Here is a 16,232-nt window from a genome sequence, read left to right on the forward strand (position 1 = left end):
TTGAAATATACTTCCATTTACTTGCATGTGTAGGTGTGAGGCAGTTCAAATAACATTATCTGGGCTTTACTTTTAATCACAACTGTGCTGATATTCAGTACAACCACATGATTGAGAATGTGATATCACTTTTATTGCTCTATATACAAGCAATTAATATCCAGCAACATCTCACTGTCACAATGGGGAGGAGGAAGACAGACCCATATGCAGGATAGCATTAAATAAATAGGTTTTAATAACTTAAAACACATTAAACAGGAACACAGACGAACTAGACAGGACGAAGGACGAGGGTACACTGACGATGATTCCGCCCCATCGGCAACGCGACACGGTTAAATAGACAAGACAATGAAAACATAGGGAACAGGTGTGTAGAGACAGGGGAGTAGTAAACAAAGGCGGGGTAGACACATGACATGGAACATAAGCAGAAGCACATGGCCAAAAGTCCGGGCTGAACCGTAACATTCGCATACTATATGACCACATGTTCTGTTTCTTTTTGCTCTGCTAGCAGGAACCCAAAGAAGTCATGTGGTAGCCTAGTGGTTAAGCAAGGCCTGAGCAAGGCCCTTAACCCTTAGTTGTATAAAAATGAGATAAAATGTAAGTCGCTCTAGATAAGGGTGTCTGCTAAATGCTGTAAATGTAAGTCATACTCACTTTATGGCGAGTTGGCTAGCTATCTAGCTCATGTTGATTTGTATGTTCTTGTTACATGTGCTTTTGCTAAAATCGGTATTCGCGTTTCCTTTTCATTATCAAGTCCAAATTTCGTGAAGAACTTGAAAGTGAAGAACTTTCATACTGTATTTTAAGCCGAAAAATATATTCCTGAAAACTAGAGTGTCTGCTGATGGCGATGCTAATACTACTAACACAACTAAGTAACAGTTTCACACTAGGAATTTTACATGGCGAACACAAATGAGAACTGTGATTGCATCCCAGTGTGGTAATTGGAAATGTAAGCACTGTTGGAATGCAGCCAATCTAATTAGTGAACCAGAACTAATTGTTGCATAAGTATTAATGTAACCATTAAAGATACAAAAAGCAAAGAAATCTCAACATCAAATATTTGTAGCAGAAATAGTGTGAAAACACTGCAAAAAGTTACACATACTTGTATTTTTCCCAATGGAGGAAGTGTGGCTTCCATGTCGGTGAAGGTGTGGCATCCTGTTCTTCAAATATTATTTTGAATGGCAATCCAACTGTGTCCATAATACCGGTTTTACTTGGAAGCTTTTATCAAAGGAAACCCCACTAATGAATAATTGTGTATATGCCACACAGCCAAAAGCTTGTCAAGAAAACCTAACCATCACACCAATGCACCAGCCTTTTCCAAACTTTTGGAACCACACAATAGTATAGCTTGTCTTCACAGGAACCGAGGGGCCCAAATCTGCTCCAGAATGACGATGCAACTGAGCAAAAGTGAGCTCCATGAAAAAGATCTGCCAAGTTGGAATGGAAAAACTTGAGTGTCCTGTGCAGAGCTCCGGCCTCAACTCCGCTGAACACTTTTGGGATGAACTGAAATGCCAGCTGCACCCAGGCGTCCTCACCAAACATCACCTTAACCACAATCACCAGACCTCACTATTGCTCTTGTAACTGAATGAACACAAATCCCCACAGCCACACTCCAATATCTGGTGGAAAGCTCCCCAGAAGAATGGAGATTATTATAAGAGCAAAGAGAGGACTAAATCTGGAATGGGATGTTCAACAAACACATGTGGGTGTGATAGTCAGGTATCCACAAACCTCTGACTATATAGTGTAGAGTCTAGGGGCATTCAATCCAGATAGATGCAATCCAGGGTCATAGTTGGAACTATTTTGTTTAGGAGTATGTAGCATCACATCAATGCCTGCTTATTTCAAATATATTAAAATGCACTCCAGACAGAAAATAAGATACAGACCAAATGTTTTTCTTGTGGCATTTGCAATTAGCACTAAGGCTGAAGTAAACGCTGTCATTCATTTTCATGGCTGATGTGCTCATCTGGCTGACATTTCACCTGATTAGAGCAACATGTCTGCTATAATTAGAGACACTTGAAAACAGTTAAGTGTTCGGTACAGCTTCTCAAAAGGGAAGGTAGAAGGGTGTTTCGACACTACAGTGGCTTATGACTTTATGCGTTTAATTTTTCGAGACATGTTTTGGTTTAATTTCATATTGGATTACTCATAGCCCCTTCCTTCACCTACTAGACCTCTGTATTGAAGGAGTGAAGTTTTTGCCAGGCCTATAATCGAGTAACTGCAACTGTCATTGCCACTCACAGTCCTGAAAGTATTGCAAGAAAAACATCTACAATAATATATTCAGCAGTTACGGTTATGCAGTAGAAAAACTGGGAGATTGTGTATTCAAAACCCAGACAGCTCCTGCTTCTTCCTTGAGCACAAAGGTGTCATAAACATGAATAACATGTTTTTGGGGTTTTTTTCCAGGCATTAAAAAATCGAAATTTCAGGCAGAACACGATTGAAGACATCTTATAAGGACATTTATAAAGACCAAAAATGACAAATATCCTGCTGCTACAGTAGGTTAACTTGTACCAAAATTAACCATTAAGCTTTTTAGGACTGGATGGGCCAGTACAGTGCCTTACATAGGTATACATCCTCATTGCAGTGTGGTATTATTATTTTTATTTAGTATTATTTATTGTCATATATAGGTGATTCAGTACATAGTGAAATGAAACAAAGTTTCTCCAGGACCCTAGTGCTATATAAAGACAGTGAGCTACATAAGACAACAAAATTGATTCTGGTGGATCCAATATTAACACAAGTGACATAATCAGATGAACAGAGTCCAACTGCATGCAATTAAAGTGTGACATAATCTCAGTATAAATACATCTGTTCCAAAAAGGCCATAGAGTTTTTTTTAGAGAACACACATAAATGTGGCATGATGACTAAGACCAATCAAAACATGTCTGGGACAAGTTTTGGAAAAGTATCTATCGGGGTTTGGTTATTAAACAAATATAGCAGAATTTAAATAGCCTGCAGCATGAAGAAAAATGTATTATTTAAAAAATTTCAAGCGAGAGAGGGGAATGTCCATCAAAAGCCTTTCGCTGGGGAAGGAGGGAATTAGTCAGGGAAGCAACCAAATCACTGCTGTGGACTTCCATTGAGGTCACTGCTGTTTGTTTGGTTTGGGTTCAGCCTCATTTGTCGATCACTAAAGTGAATAAACGTGAATGTAAGATTGCATAATGTACATATACAATGAGTGTCGCTCTGAAGGAGAAGACCAAAGCGCTCCAAACAGCTTTGGTCAATATCCTGAGGTTATTATGCTGACGCCTTCTACACAGTCAGCCCTAAAGTTTCTACAGTCTTCACAGAACAGGAAACTTCAGGATAAACCCAGCCAGCAGGGGAGCTTATAAAACCAGGGAGGTGCTTCACTGAAGCAAATGTCAGATTACACCATGTCCTGTGCTGCACTGTATTTCTCAGGCCTCACTCTCTTCCCTATATGCTAAGTAGAAGCAGAGAACAGAGGAAAGGAAGCTGTGGCTATTACACTCAAATCCCAAATGTCACTTTCTGGCATGACATGAAAAGGTGAATGTGATTCACTTCAAGTGCTGATCAAAGGTTATTCGTAAAATGTTGTTTAGGCTCCTGAGGCCAAGGTGTCTTTACTCTCCTTTTACTGTATTTCTACCTTTATATCTTGCAATTCTATTTTCTCTGATGTTTTCTTCCACTTTTTGATCTTGTATTAGTGTGTATACATTACATTATATTATGTGAGCTGATAGGGGTATAAACGTTTTCGCAGAAGCAAGCTGCAGCTAAGTACATCTCCGCTTCATTAAAGCAAATTTGAACATGATGAAATATAGAGATGTGGTTCACAGAGAGTCATTCTCTGGAACCAAACAACCCTCATCTTTGTTAGGATATGTAAGGACTCAGACAAGAGTAAAGGAATGACTGGGGTTTAAAGCAAACGCAGTAAAATTATTCATTTTGGTTTATCCGTGGTTGTTTGTATCCACCAGTTATAATGCAACTGACATAAATGAACACTAGGAAATTATTCTTCACTGATGGATTCAGGATCAGTAGATAACCCTCTGAAGAAGGGGAGGGCAAATCAGCAAATCAGTGACATGGTGATATTAAAAATTTAAGAGATTTTTTTTTATTGTCGTTCTAGCCAGAAGAAAAAAAATCACATTGCCCAAGGCTCTGGTGTGGCATTACAGACACAATCAACAACATGTGGAGCTGAGACAATGTGGCAGTGCACAATAGACAAAAGTCTGGCCTTTTTTTATTTGTAGAAGCTATAGTTTTTTTATTAAGTGAATTTATGTGTTCTCCCTCAATGCTGTAACTGTAGTACAGCTTCGAAAATCCCACCACCTGCTGCATTACACATACATTACAAATATCAGCTGAGGTGTGACCTCCTACAAAAACACCATTTACTCATCTCAGGTGACAACAGTCACACTCAAATAACATGTTACAGGACAGGTCATAGCCGAAAGGTTCACAAACGACTTGCTGATTTTTTATTCTGTGCTACAAAGTCACTGGCAATCCCTATAAAGCTTTGCTTTGAGTAATCTCTATTATGGTGTTTATCTAACTGACTAGCCGGCTATATATTATTATGTTAGATTAGCTCCCAACTTTTAGCCTAGTCAGTTTTCTGGGCAACAAAAACATGGGTTTTGATCAGTATACTGAAACTAAGAACTCTTTTATTTAATAGTGTAGTATACTGACCAAGCTAGTTCTTCCAAATGAGGAAAATCAGAAAATCACTGTAACAGAAGCAGAAATGATATAAGTCCCATGTACACCCACAGAATTCTTTTTTCCTGAATTTATATAACAGGTTGTACATGATCAAAGATGATTTGACAATCAATTTGTGGCAAAAATACAAAGCTGGATAAGTGATTTTAAAGACCCAGAAAGCCATCTACATCCACATCTAGTACAGCCTAGCACCCTCAGGGGTGAGCTTATCTTGCCTTATTTAAACTACATCTCCTTGTAGATAACTTTGATCTTCAGGAACTAATGATGAGACATTCCCGACTCTGGAAAATCCTTCCTGTTGGTGTGAGAAGGGAAATTCCTCTCTATGAGTAATTACAGCAGTTAGATCTACCTGATTAAAGGGTTTTTAGATCTTTTGTTACCAGCTGACATTTAATAAAGCTCTTAGTCTGATGTATGAATGCTTTCCCTCGCCTAGGTACATGTTCAACATCTTACATCTACTGTAGGTGAATGTGTTAATAATATAAAAAAAAAAAAAAAAAACAATGTAAAGAACCTTGCATAAGTATTAACCGTCTTGAACTTTATATTTTATATATATATATATATACATACTGAAATTGAAATGGACTTAATAGAGATTCGTTTAATTTACATAACATATAATTGGAAAGTGTATTTTTGTGACACAAAATTTACATGGTTTTAAATTACTCCAGTGTAGTTTTGAAAATAGTGTCATTGTCCTGTATGGGATATTTTTGTCCACGACTTGTATGATTTTGTGTAAATTGAAATGTATAACTCAAATGAAATCGTAGAAATTGTAGTAATGGTACCAATTGTGGAACAGTCCCAAAAGGGTATAGGGGATATTTACAGAAGGAAATTTTAAAATTCTAGGTTCCTGTTATAGATATAGATGTACAGCATGCTAAGAAAATTAATTTAGTTGAAACCCACTCTGTTATTTACCACAAACATGCTTAGTCTAGCATGAACCCATGGACAATTTTACTTCATCGTCTGTTCAGGCAGTCTCTATTCCTGTAATTCACCATATTGACTAAATGTTGGTCATCATTTACAAGACTCTTATTACCCTGCTTTTTAAAAAGAGCATCATTTCCAAACGTTGGCCAAAGGTGCAGATGATTGACCACTTTATAAGTCCATGATCTAACTTACAAGTGTCATTTCCTCAAGTCAAGAATCAATTGTCAACCTACACCTGAAGGTAAACAACAGTTATACGGTCAAAGCTATAGTGTAGCTGTACATGAACGATAAGAAGACCTGAAAGACCTCAGGTCATATCTCAACAGTCTAACAGTCTCAACAGCACAAATTTTGGATAAATGTGACAACTGGCTTGAAAGATGAGTAATAGATGCCATCTATCTCAAACTAAAATAAATCACACCACCTACCACTTACACAACTTATAATCTTTACCCCTAGCAGTTACACACCAATTCACACATATCAACCCCAAAAAAAATCTCAATATCAATCAGGAAATTTCCCCCATTCAATAGAATAAATTAATCTCCCCGGGACAAGTGAGACTTCAGTCACCTAGACTTCATACTACAACACTGTTAGTTAGACAGACCATGCAATCACCTTGATAACTTTTAACTTGGCAAATGCACTTTCTGTTAAATTCCATTAAAAATGTGTACACTTTGTACTAGTCATTAAATGTAAATGATTCCCCAAAGTGAAAAACTATACTGTCTTGGCTTTTTAAGATGCAAATGTGTGGCTTTAAAGTTCACAAGTCCACAGTTGATTGTAAAAAGAGCTTTCCGCCATTGTATAATCTGAGCAATTCTAGAATGTAACGTCATTTATAACTGGCTATGTTCTGAATGATTTAAATCACAAAAAAAAGCCAAAAAAGGCAAAAGAGAAAGCATTTCAGCTCCCCTTTACATTTACAGCATTTGGCAGAAGCCCTTATCCAGAGCAACTTACATTATCTCATTTTTATACAGCTGAGCAATTGAGGCTTAAGAGCCTTGCTCAGGGGCCCATCAGTGGCGGACCTGGGATCGAACTCACAACCTTCCGATTGGTAGCCCAACACCTTAACCACTAGGCTACCACAGGCCCTTAGCAGTAAGGGGTTAAGAGCCTCGCTCAAATGGCTTAATGCTTATTCAGAATGTATTTTTGAAGCATTATTGCAGTTTTGTCAAGTGTCCATTTTGCAAAAGTTCTCTTGGATTGTGTTAGGAAATCCTCATACAAGTCAAGAATAACACAATTAACTTTTTGATTGACGTCTACAAGATGTTCTTATTTTCTATAGTTCATTCTCATTTGCTTTAAAGTTAGCGTAAACTTGATATTTACTTGATATTATGAAGAAATTCCTCCAGGGGAATTAATGTGCATGAGTACACTGGTTAAAATGTGCAGCGGTTCTGCCTTTCTTTTAAGAAACAATGAGTTGTATATTTTATATTTTATGCTCAACGCACACATGTTATTACATCACATCAAAATAACAATAAAGTTCCAGCATGCAAAAGCAGGCCATGCAAAATACTGAACATATGATTAGGAACTTCATGTTTCATGTTACATATCCATAGAGAATTCCTTGGAAAGGTTATAGATGTTTGTTTTCTTTTGTGGAACGGTAACATTAAGCAATTTACTATTCAATATTCAAACCATTTTATGGTCAAATTCAATCAATTCACTACTAAAGAACAGCCTGCATAAAATGTGAGTCGTATGTTTTCTAAGAGAACACTTCCATCACCTGATATCTATGAGCTCATTGTTTTGGTCCTGTTCCATAATGGGGCCTTAGTGAATTTTTAGCTCTTTATCCCAATTTGTTGTCTTTCAGATGGAGTCTTGCCAGACCTGAGCCAAGCTGTTATCCTAAACTCTTTCTAGATGACCATATAGAGTAAAACAGCTGGCAAACATCATAATCCTAGAATTCTACTCATCCAAAAATATATGTCATAAGCAAAAATTAAGGTAGTGGTAATTTGAAGTGGAAATGGCTGGATTAGTTTAACATGTTCTGACAGGGTAATGTTGGCTGTCTGATACTATAGAAGGACGGCTACGTCTCTGTCTGTCAGTCCTCCCTTTAGGGAAAATTGGCCACCCAGGAGGAGAGCCATCCATGCAGACATGCTTTTTCAAGAGCGTAGTGTTTTTGTGTCTGCATAATAGCACCACTGTGACCGAGCCGGTTCCATCATGCCATATCAATTATGTTCGAGTCAAGCTCTAGGGTTCTGACAATGCACTCCTTCAGCTGGTTTAAGCCCTTGTGCCTGCAGCATACAAACTCGACACGCTCTGCCTTGGCCCCACTCTTATTCACACACTCCTAGAAACAAATACCCTTCAGAATTTTATAGAGGTGATTCAAATCTCCACATTCCAACTGATGCCGTTTTTTTTTTTTATAACACATCTCTTAATCCTTGGGGAATGGCTCTTGTAAACGTGGCTAAAAGTCTGCAATTGCTCATTTTCACTAAGCTCTGAAGACAGACACATTTCAGCATGCTGTTATTTTGTGAGAAGACTGGATGTACTGAAGGACTTTAAGACATCTGTCTCTCTTTGCAGGAGATAAAAACTCTTCACTGTTTACAAATACCCCCCTACAGTGAGGTCCAGAATGAAGCAGCTGCCACCAACCGGGAAGAGTATGCACTTTGTTTTATGAAGGGAAGTCTGGCGTTGTCATTCAACATGTGCAACCTGTATGGATTTGAGACAGTATCCTTTTTTTAACTTAAGTTGTATACAAGCAAGTGTACAGACTTCAGTGTACAGAATGGCATGGGAATAATTTGCATCTGATTCATAAACTGTCATCTAAACTAGCAGTGATTCGAGCGTGAATGATGAATCAGTTTTAGCTGCACAGATGCAAACTCCCACCAAAAGGCCCTTATTAGCATGTCATATGCATAGCGCATGCCCCAATCAACCCTCATATACATCTGAAGGTGACTTGTGGAAAGAAGTGAAACGCTTTTCTCCAATGTTGCTCAAATAAAGACAGTTATATTGGCTTTTTTTGCTTTTATTTAAATAAATGGTCTTTAAAATGAACCGTTTCCTGCAAATAGTTAACAGCTTGAACTACAGTTGGATTTAACTATAGCTTCAATAACTAATTATAGGTTTCCATCCTATACAAACAAACAGACTTTAGTCCATATCAATAAATCAAAGTACCAAATAGCTTTGTAGAAGCAACTGAAATCCATAAGTTATGTGTACTCAAGAGAACCTGAAGATTACTGGATGCAGCATTCAGCTTATACCAGTTACCTGTCTATAACACATTTGAAGTTGACATTTGCTTCTTTTTTTTATTCATTTACATATGTACAAATGTTTCACTCCATGCTTAGGAAAGATTAGTCTAATCTGATTTTAAACCCTAACCGGCTTTATGATGTTGGACCAAAAAGTACATAATTGTAGCTAGAGCATCTGTCTGTGTACCAGGAAATCCTGGTAAAGTCGTTCACAAAGGTTTCGCTACAAAGGGACTTTATTTCGATCCAGGAAAAATCTGTGGCATCTAACGTCCCATGCCATGTAGGTGAGTTCAAAACAAAGGCTTGCTGATGTGTACCGTGATGCTGATTTTCTTGAAGATTTGAATCAGAAACTCAGTAACCCAAGGCTACGTTTAAAAGCCCAAACAGTTCTGAAAAGATAGCAAAGATGTATTTTTAACCACCTCACCAATCACTCACTGTGTATAAGCAAAAGCACAATATCTCAAATATATTTCTCGATATGTATTATTAAAAGATTTGATTAAAGTCTATGGAGTGGACAAATTAGTAGCCCAGTTTATTCAGTATTTCCAAGCATACAAGTAGATTCAACAGCCAGAGCACAAAGAACATGATGCTTTACTCACTCACTCACTCATTTTCTACCGCTTATCCGAACGACCTCGGGTCATGGGGAGCCTGTGCCTATCTCAGGCGTCATTGGGCACCAAGGCAGGATACACCCTGGACGGAGTGCCAACCCATCGCAGGGCACACACATGATGCTTTACTGACTTTTACAAAACAAAAAAGCTTATCTGTAAAATCTTGTTTTTTACTGTGTGCATTTGGATTGTGTTCGTAGATCACAATTCAAGTCAAAGATAAAAAAGATGTTGAAAGATGCCCATTTACATACATTACTGTGTCTTTTTTCTATAATGCAAAAATCATACACTCCATTCTCATTTGCTTTAAAGTTGTCTTATAATTTGTATTGTTGTAAATATATTCTTTCAGGTAAATTATTTTGCATTTGTACTCTAGCAAAAATGGCATTCTTTAAAGTAACCACGGATGAATATTTTATGCTCAACACGCATGTGTTATTACATTAAAAAACAAAACAGACAATACGGTTCAAGATGCATGCAAAGGCTAGCCATGTAAAATAGTGCATGAAGGCTTCAAGACAATTCCATGTCTCATTCATTGGGAATTTTTTTTAAAAGCGTAACAGATGTTTTTTGTCTAATAATATTTCTTGTGGAACAGAAATATTGACCAAATTACTATTCAAAAATTGTAAACATTTGAGGTTTTCGATTCAATGCAATCGAATCTTTTGTCATGGAGGTTATGAGTACACATACTGTAGCATACTTTATGGTGATGCCACACACCTTGGTGCTGTAAGTATATCACAAACATTCTAAATCTGAGGACTGAACATCACAACTAACAGTTGGAACATTGCTGATTTTTTGTCAGAGTTGAGAACAAGATGAAACCTTCAGTTACATGAGGATCATGTACTCAATACTGCATGAGGATCATGTACTTGTTTGTTTCCCTTAGTCTACTGTATATTAATGCACTTAAGTAGTTAGAAATGCATTACGTTACTACATCAAGATGTGTACCATTTTTTAGTCTAGACAATAAGATTTCCAGGCAGCCACAACACTGGACCTTGCAGCAGTTTTGACATTTTTCTTGTTAATAAATTTTATATTTGTCTACTGCATATCTAACCTTCATAACTCATACAGGTCTGGCAATGCACTTAAGAAGAAGAAAACCATCTCAGAAAAAAGAACTAACCAGGAGCATACTTGGGCTGATTTTTACACTGCAAGAGCTTCTGAGCACAGTGTCTCTTTAAAAAAGAATTAACAAAGAAATAAAATGCAGTAACTCACCAACAGTGTCACAGGGCTCATCTTTGTGGACACAGAAATCTGTCCTGAAAAAATACAAGAAGGAAACAGAAACAGACTGCATGTTATCGGATCATTCAAGCAGACTTAAAAGCAGGAATGTATGCAGTGAGACAGGGGTTATGATCATTAACATTGTGTTAACTAGCTCAAGAGTGTTTTCTTTAGCTAATGCAACTGCTTGAGAGATTTCTTGTTAGGGCCTGGCAATATAACTATAAGCAAAAAGCTTAAATTAAGAATGCATCAATGGCCTTGTAAAACTGGCCTTGGTATATGTAATATCTAAATATGTAAGAAAAAAGAAAATAACTAATCGCTTTTAAGCCAGCAACATAGAACAACCACTTTTCTAATGTGATCAGACAATTTCTCTGTCTTGATTGTTCAGCATCCATGACAAACCTCCAAAATACATTCATTCATTCATTCATTCATCTTCTACCGCTTATCCGAACTACCTCGGGTCACGGGGAGCCTGTGCCTATCTCAGGCGTCATCGGGCATCAAGGCAGGATACACCCTGGACGGAGTGCCAACCCATCGCAGGGCACACACACACTCTCATTCACTCACGCACTCACACACTAGGGACAATTTTCCAGAGATGCCAATCAACCTACCATGCATGTCTTTGGACCGGGGGAGGAAACCGGAGTACCCGGAGGAAACCCCCGAGGCACGGGGAGAACATGCAAACTCCACACACACAAGGTGGAGGCGGGAATCGAACCCCGACCCTGGAGGTGTGAGGCGAACGTGCTAACCACTAAGCCACCGTGCCCCCCTCCAAAATACATAATAAACTTTAATATTCTAACCAGAATTCTCATATGTATCATCAATTTCCCACCCCGATGTCCACATTAGCATGTTGGTGCTACTGTGTAAATCTAAAGTCTTTAGGCTGAGAATTTAATTTCCTTAGAACAAAGACGGTGAAAGTGGTATGCAAAATAAGGGACACTTCTGAGGGCACCGTTTTCCCATGACCTGCTGTCCATTAACAGAACAGGGTGTCAACAGCTTCACATCATCATCTTGAAATGCCACTAGACCACGACCAGGCCAGAGGGGAAGCTATGCCAACACAAAAAGAGATAGAAATAGAAAGAGAGAGAGAATTTTTGAGCGATAGGCAGGCACCTCTACCGGGATCCAAGCCAGGCTTGGATTCAATCCAGAAACTTGCTAAGAAGAGAAAATGGCCCCTCACCCCCCTAACTCCCTTCAACCATCAGACAGCTTTCAAACAGATTCAAAGGCTGCATCGCTTTGAATTGTCAAATCAATACCAGACAGCGCATCTCCCTTTCAAAAACATTTCACATCCGAGATCGTCTTAAATTCGGGCTGTTTTCCTTCTGGCCGGAAACCTGGACAACACTACCTCACATTAAGGCAGAGTTCCTTTGAGGTTTGACCTTCCTCTTTTCCTAGGCTGCTTACAGAAACACTGTCAACAATACATTAAAAAAGTTGGTATGAACTTCATTTTGTGGTGGTCTTCAAACCCTATAATTAGTGGGTTTTAGATGGTACCATGAGGAACAAGAGGAGGAGATGGAGAAGGAAGCTAAAAAGCACTTGTATGCCTTCGACTGTCATATTCCATGGAGCAGCATCAATGTCTCCAGAGCCACAGATGGTATGAAGCTAAATCCGTCTACACTGCTTCCCCTTGTAATTCTCCTTGGCAGGGTCAGGCTGCAAGTGGGCAGCAGTGGAACACTCCAACCCTGTAATTTGATTCAACCAAAATCTTATTTTGAGCTCGGATGGTGGACTGACTGACAGGTGACGAGGCCTGGCCAGTTCTGCTGGACAGGATGATACTAAAGGGCTGTACTTCTGGCTGTACAATTGAAGAATAATAAGGAAATATCTGGTCAGAGGAAAAGCAACAACAAAATCTAGGGAGCTACTGAGTTACACAACGTATAAAAGCTTTGATTTGAATGATTTCTATTTTTTTTTTTACACTTTTAAATGTTACAATCTTTGTATACTAAACTAATAATGAAAACTGTGATAAAGCTTCAACTCAGTCTGTCATAAATGACTGATCAATATCCATCTTTCTAATTTCCTGCTTAACCCTTATTTACCAGTACACTGGTGCTCCATTCTGCTGGCAGAATGAAAATCTACTCATCGGACATTTTCAATCAGTGTCAACAAAAGATTATTTTATCATTACAAATCTGAAATGAATTAGTTAGAACACTGTTGGCTTTCAGTGAGAGATGTTTTTACCTCAGTTTGGATAACCTTATACAGAATTTTAGTGGTTGAACATAATGCCTTTAAGTTTTTGAAGTTTATGAACAAGCACTTGGGGCAGAAATGGGTTTTACATCACCATTTACTTTAAAGATGTAAACGTTTGTGTGGAAAAAATTAAGCGTATTGTAAGAACAGCATAGTATCTTAATTCATATGAGCTATTGAACACCGTTGTAGTGTAAAATAACAAAGAAATTCAATGCTGAACATGAGGTACAAATTCCATTTTTTGGGTTTTAGTATCATTTCATCTCTTACTAATGTCTACTGCTGTACTCTGTGAATACAAGTGATTCGTTTATCATAAAATGTATCATGGCAATAAAGGTACACTTAACAGATGAAATAAGACTCGTTCCCTCAGACGCACATGCGCTTGTGATTCTGATGTGTATGTGTTGAACTCTTTTAAATTGTTCATGAGGTCAAACACGAGTAGCGTGTTGACTGTCAAATGTGGCCGTCCACGGATAATAGCAGAGCAAAACCCCACCCCGGGTTTCTTCCTAGATTGGGTTGAGATTTAAGTACTTTCAGAAAATACCTTTATTACAATAATACATATTCTGTTGAACTAAATTAAAGAGAGTACAGCAATAAACCTATGTATGAATGTGTTTACAATTTGAAAAATACTTGGTTACAATTCAGAATGAAACAGAGGAGGGATTTTGCCTCTCTATTATCAGTGGATGGCAATTTTTTTAACACCCCAGTCACGTTTGACCCCATGAACAATTTAAGAGTAAAAGAACAACACAGCAGAATCTCAAGTGCATGTGTGTCTGAGTGCCTTTTCAGATAATCACCACTTGTATCCACAAAGATCCACCTAGTAAGAGATTTACTAAGACGTGATTACCATACAGAAAGTACATAAATAAATGAAGTAAACTGTAAATGTGTTTAAATACTAAAAAAATATTTTTACAGAAAATCTACAGACCAACCAAAATGTATCTGAATCGGTATAGTTATAAAAAGAAATGGTGTAAAAATAAATTTTTTGCTAATTAATTGTATAAACAAAACAAATCCCTGGTGGTCTAGCAGAAGGATCCGGCGCTCTCACAGCCGTGGCTGGAGTTTGTTTACTACCAAGTCACTCTCAGTGTCCGTCCCAAGCAGGGATAACAAATGGGAGGGTTACATCAGGAAGGGAATCAGGCATAAAACTTAAACCACCAAAATTAAATATGTGGTTTGGGTGATCCACTGTGGTGACCCAGAACGGGGAGCAGCAGAAGTTCAGCAGCAGAATTTGTATTAACAGAACAGGAATCATCTCACAAATGAATGTAATAAATCAAAATATTCATTCATTCATTCATTCATCTTCTACCGCTTATCCGAACTACCTCGGGTCACGGGGAGCCTGTGCCTATCTCAGGCGTCATTGGGCATCAAGGCAGGATACACCCTGGACGGAGTGCCAACCCATCGCAGGGCACACACACACTCTCATTCACTCACTCAATCACTCACTAGGGACAATTTTCCAGAGATGCCAATCAACCTACCATGCATGTCTTTGGACCGGGGGAGGAAACCGGAGTTCCCGGAGGAAACCCCCGAGGCACGGGGAGAACATGCAAACTCCACACACACAAGGCGGAGGCGGGAATCGAACCCCCAACCCTGGAGGTGTGAGTCGAACGTGCTAACCACTAAGCCACCGTGCCCCCAAATCAAAATATTAATTTAGCCAATTTTAAATATTTTAACAATTCTTTGATATCTAATATCTCAATTCTATAGCCTTGAACTTTTCTTACCAATAAACTAAATGTTATGTATTCTTTTTACATTGCAAATTGTTAAGTACTGTTATTTAAAAAAAATTGTGTGTAACATGACATGCAAATTACAGGTCAGGAAGATCTAGCAATGCTAACGCCACAGACAAATTACAGTGGGTCAATATTTTTTGCCTTGACAAATCATCAAACATATCTGTGTACAACTTCACCTCATCACCATGCCTGGTGATGACTCACATCAGCAAAATATCAATATAGATGTAGAGGCATCAAGGCAAAAAAAATAAAATAAATAAAAATCATTGATATAAAGGGTGCTTATAAAATTCTCTACTAATGCTAGTAATCTGGGCAACATAAGTCAACTTATTTTATTTTTTTTTAATTAAGGGTTTTATACAGTACCTATTTTGCTAAATTTCAAAGACATTCTTTTGGGTTTCCTTTATAGGCCCAAAAAAGACATCAATCATTCCCAGTCTCAATCCCAGTGCTTTTTATCTTATCCTTAGATTTAAAAGATTCGAAAGGGATGAATCAATGTTGTCGTGTCACCACTGGAAAATACACATCAGTCTTTTACCAGCTGAAGTCCACCATAAATGTGTTGTGATAAATTTAACAAATCATTCTTGAAAGAATTTTCATTTTTATTTCTTCTGTGTGGTTCATCTGGCATTCATCTGCACCATGATTTGAATTAGTTATGTATGTCTTTTGGGGGAAAAGACAGTCTTTTAAAATGTATTGTACTAAACTAGCCCTGTTGTTTTGCTTTTCGCTGCTTAGCCAGAAATCTGTTCTAAATTAGTGTAGGTGTGCCCTCTTTGTACATCTGTACTGCATATTTCAATTATAATCTTTGATTTCAAATGACAGGCTGCACTGAGGTAATTACATACAAAAACGAACTCTATGGTTCGAGTTACACTATTTTTGCCCGATTCAAGCATCATTTTTTAAAAATAAGTCTAATAATATTGTTCTGAACGGTAAATAACAATATGGTGTGAGATGTGTAAGGCTATAATAAATAGTTGTGGGGATTTTTGTCTGTAATGCATACGAACTGAAAGTACACCTTGACAATGTGACTCGTGCTGACCAGAGCCCTCCTGGCATTAGAGCACCAACAGATGTTGATCCTGCATGCTGCCTCGTCT

The 16,232-nt window shown here is 38.0% G+C and overlaps 1 protein-coding gene across 2 annotated transcripts in view; it reads right to left on the reverse strand.

The window, feature by feature from the left end:
- adamts17 (ADAM metallopeptidase with thrombospondin type 1 motif, 17) overlaps positions 1 to 16,232 on the reverse strand; it is a 136,893-nt gene that overhangs the window by 93,081 nt on the left and 27,580 nt on the right. For both annotated transcript variants that reach the window (XM_060884164.1, XM_060884156.1), the window contains exon 7: positions 11,006 to 11,049. In XM_060884164.1, coding sequence (XP_060740147.1) covers positions 11,006 to 11,049 — 44 coding nt within the window. The remainder of the gene's footprint in view (positions 1 to 11,005; positions 11,050 to 16,232) is intronic.

This window comes from Tachysurus vachellii, chromosome 1 (assembly GCF_030014155.1).
Source record: "Tachysurus vachellii isolate PV-2020 chromosome 1, HZAU_Pvac_v1, whole genome shotgun sequence".
Lineage (NCBI taxonomy): Eukaryota > Metazoa > Chordata > Actinopteri > Siluriformes > Bagridae > Tachysurus > Tachysurus vachellii.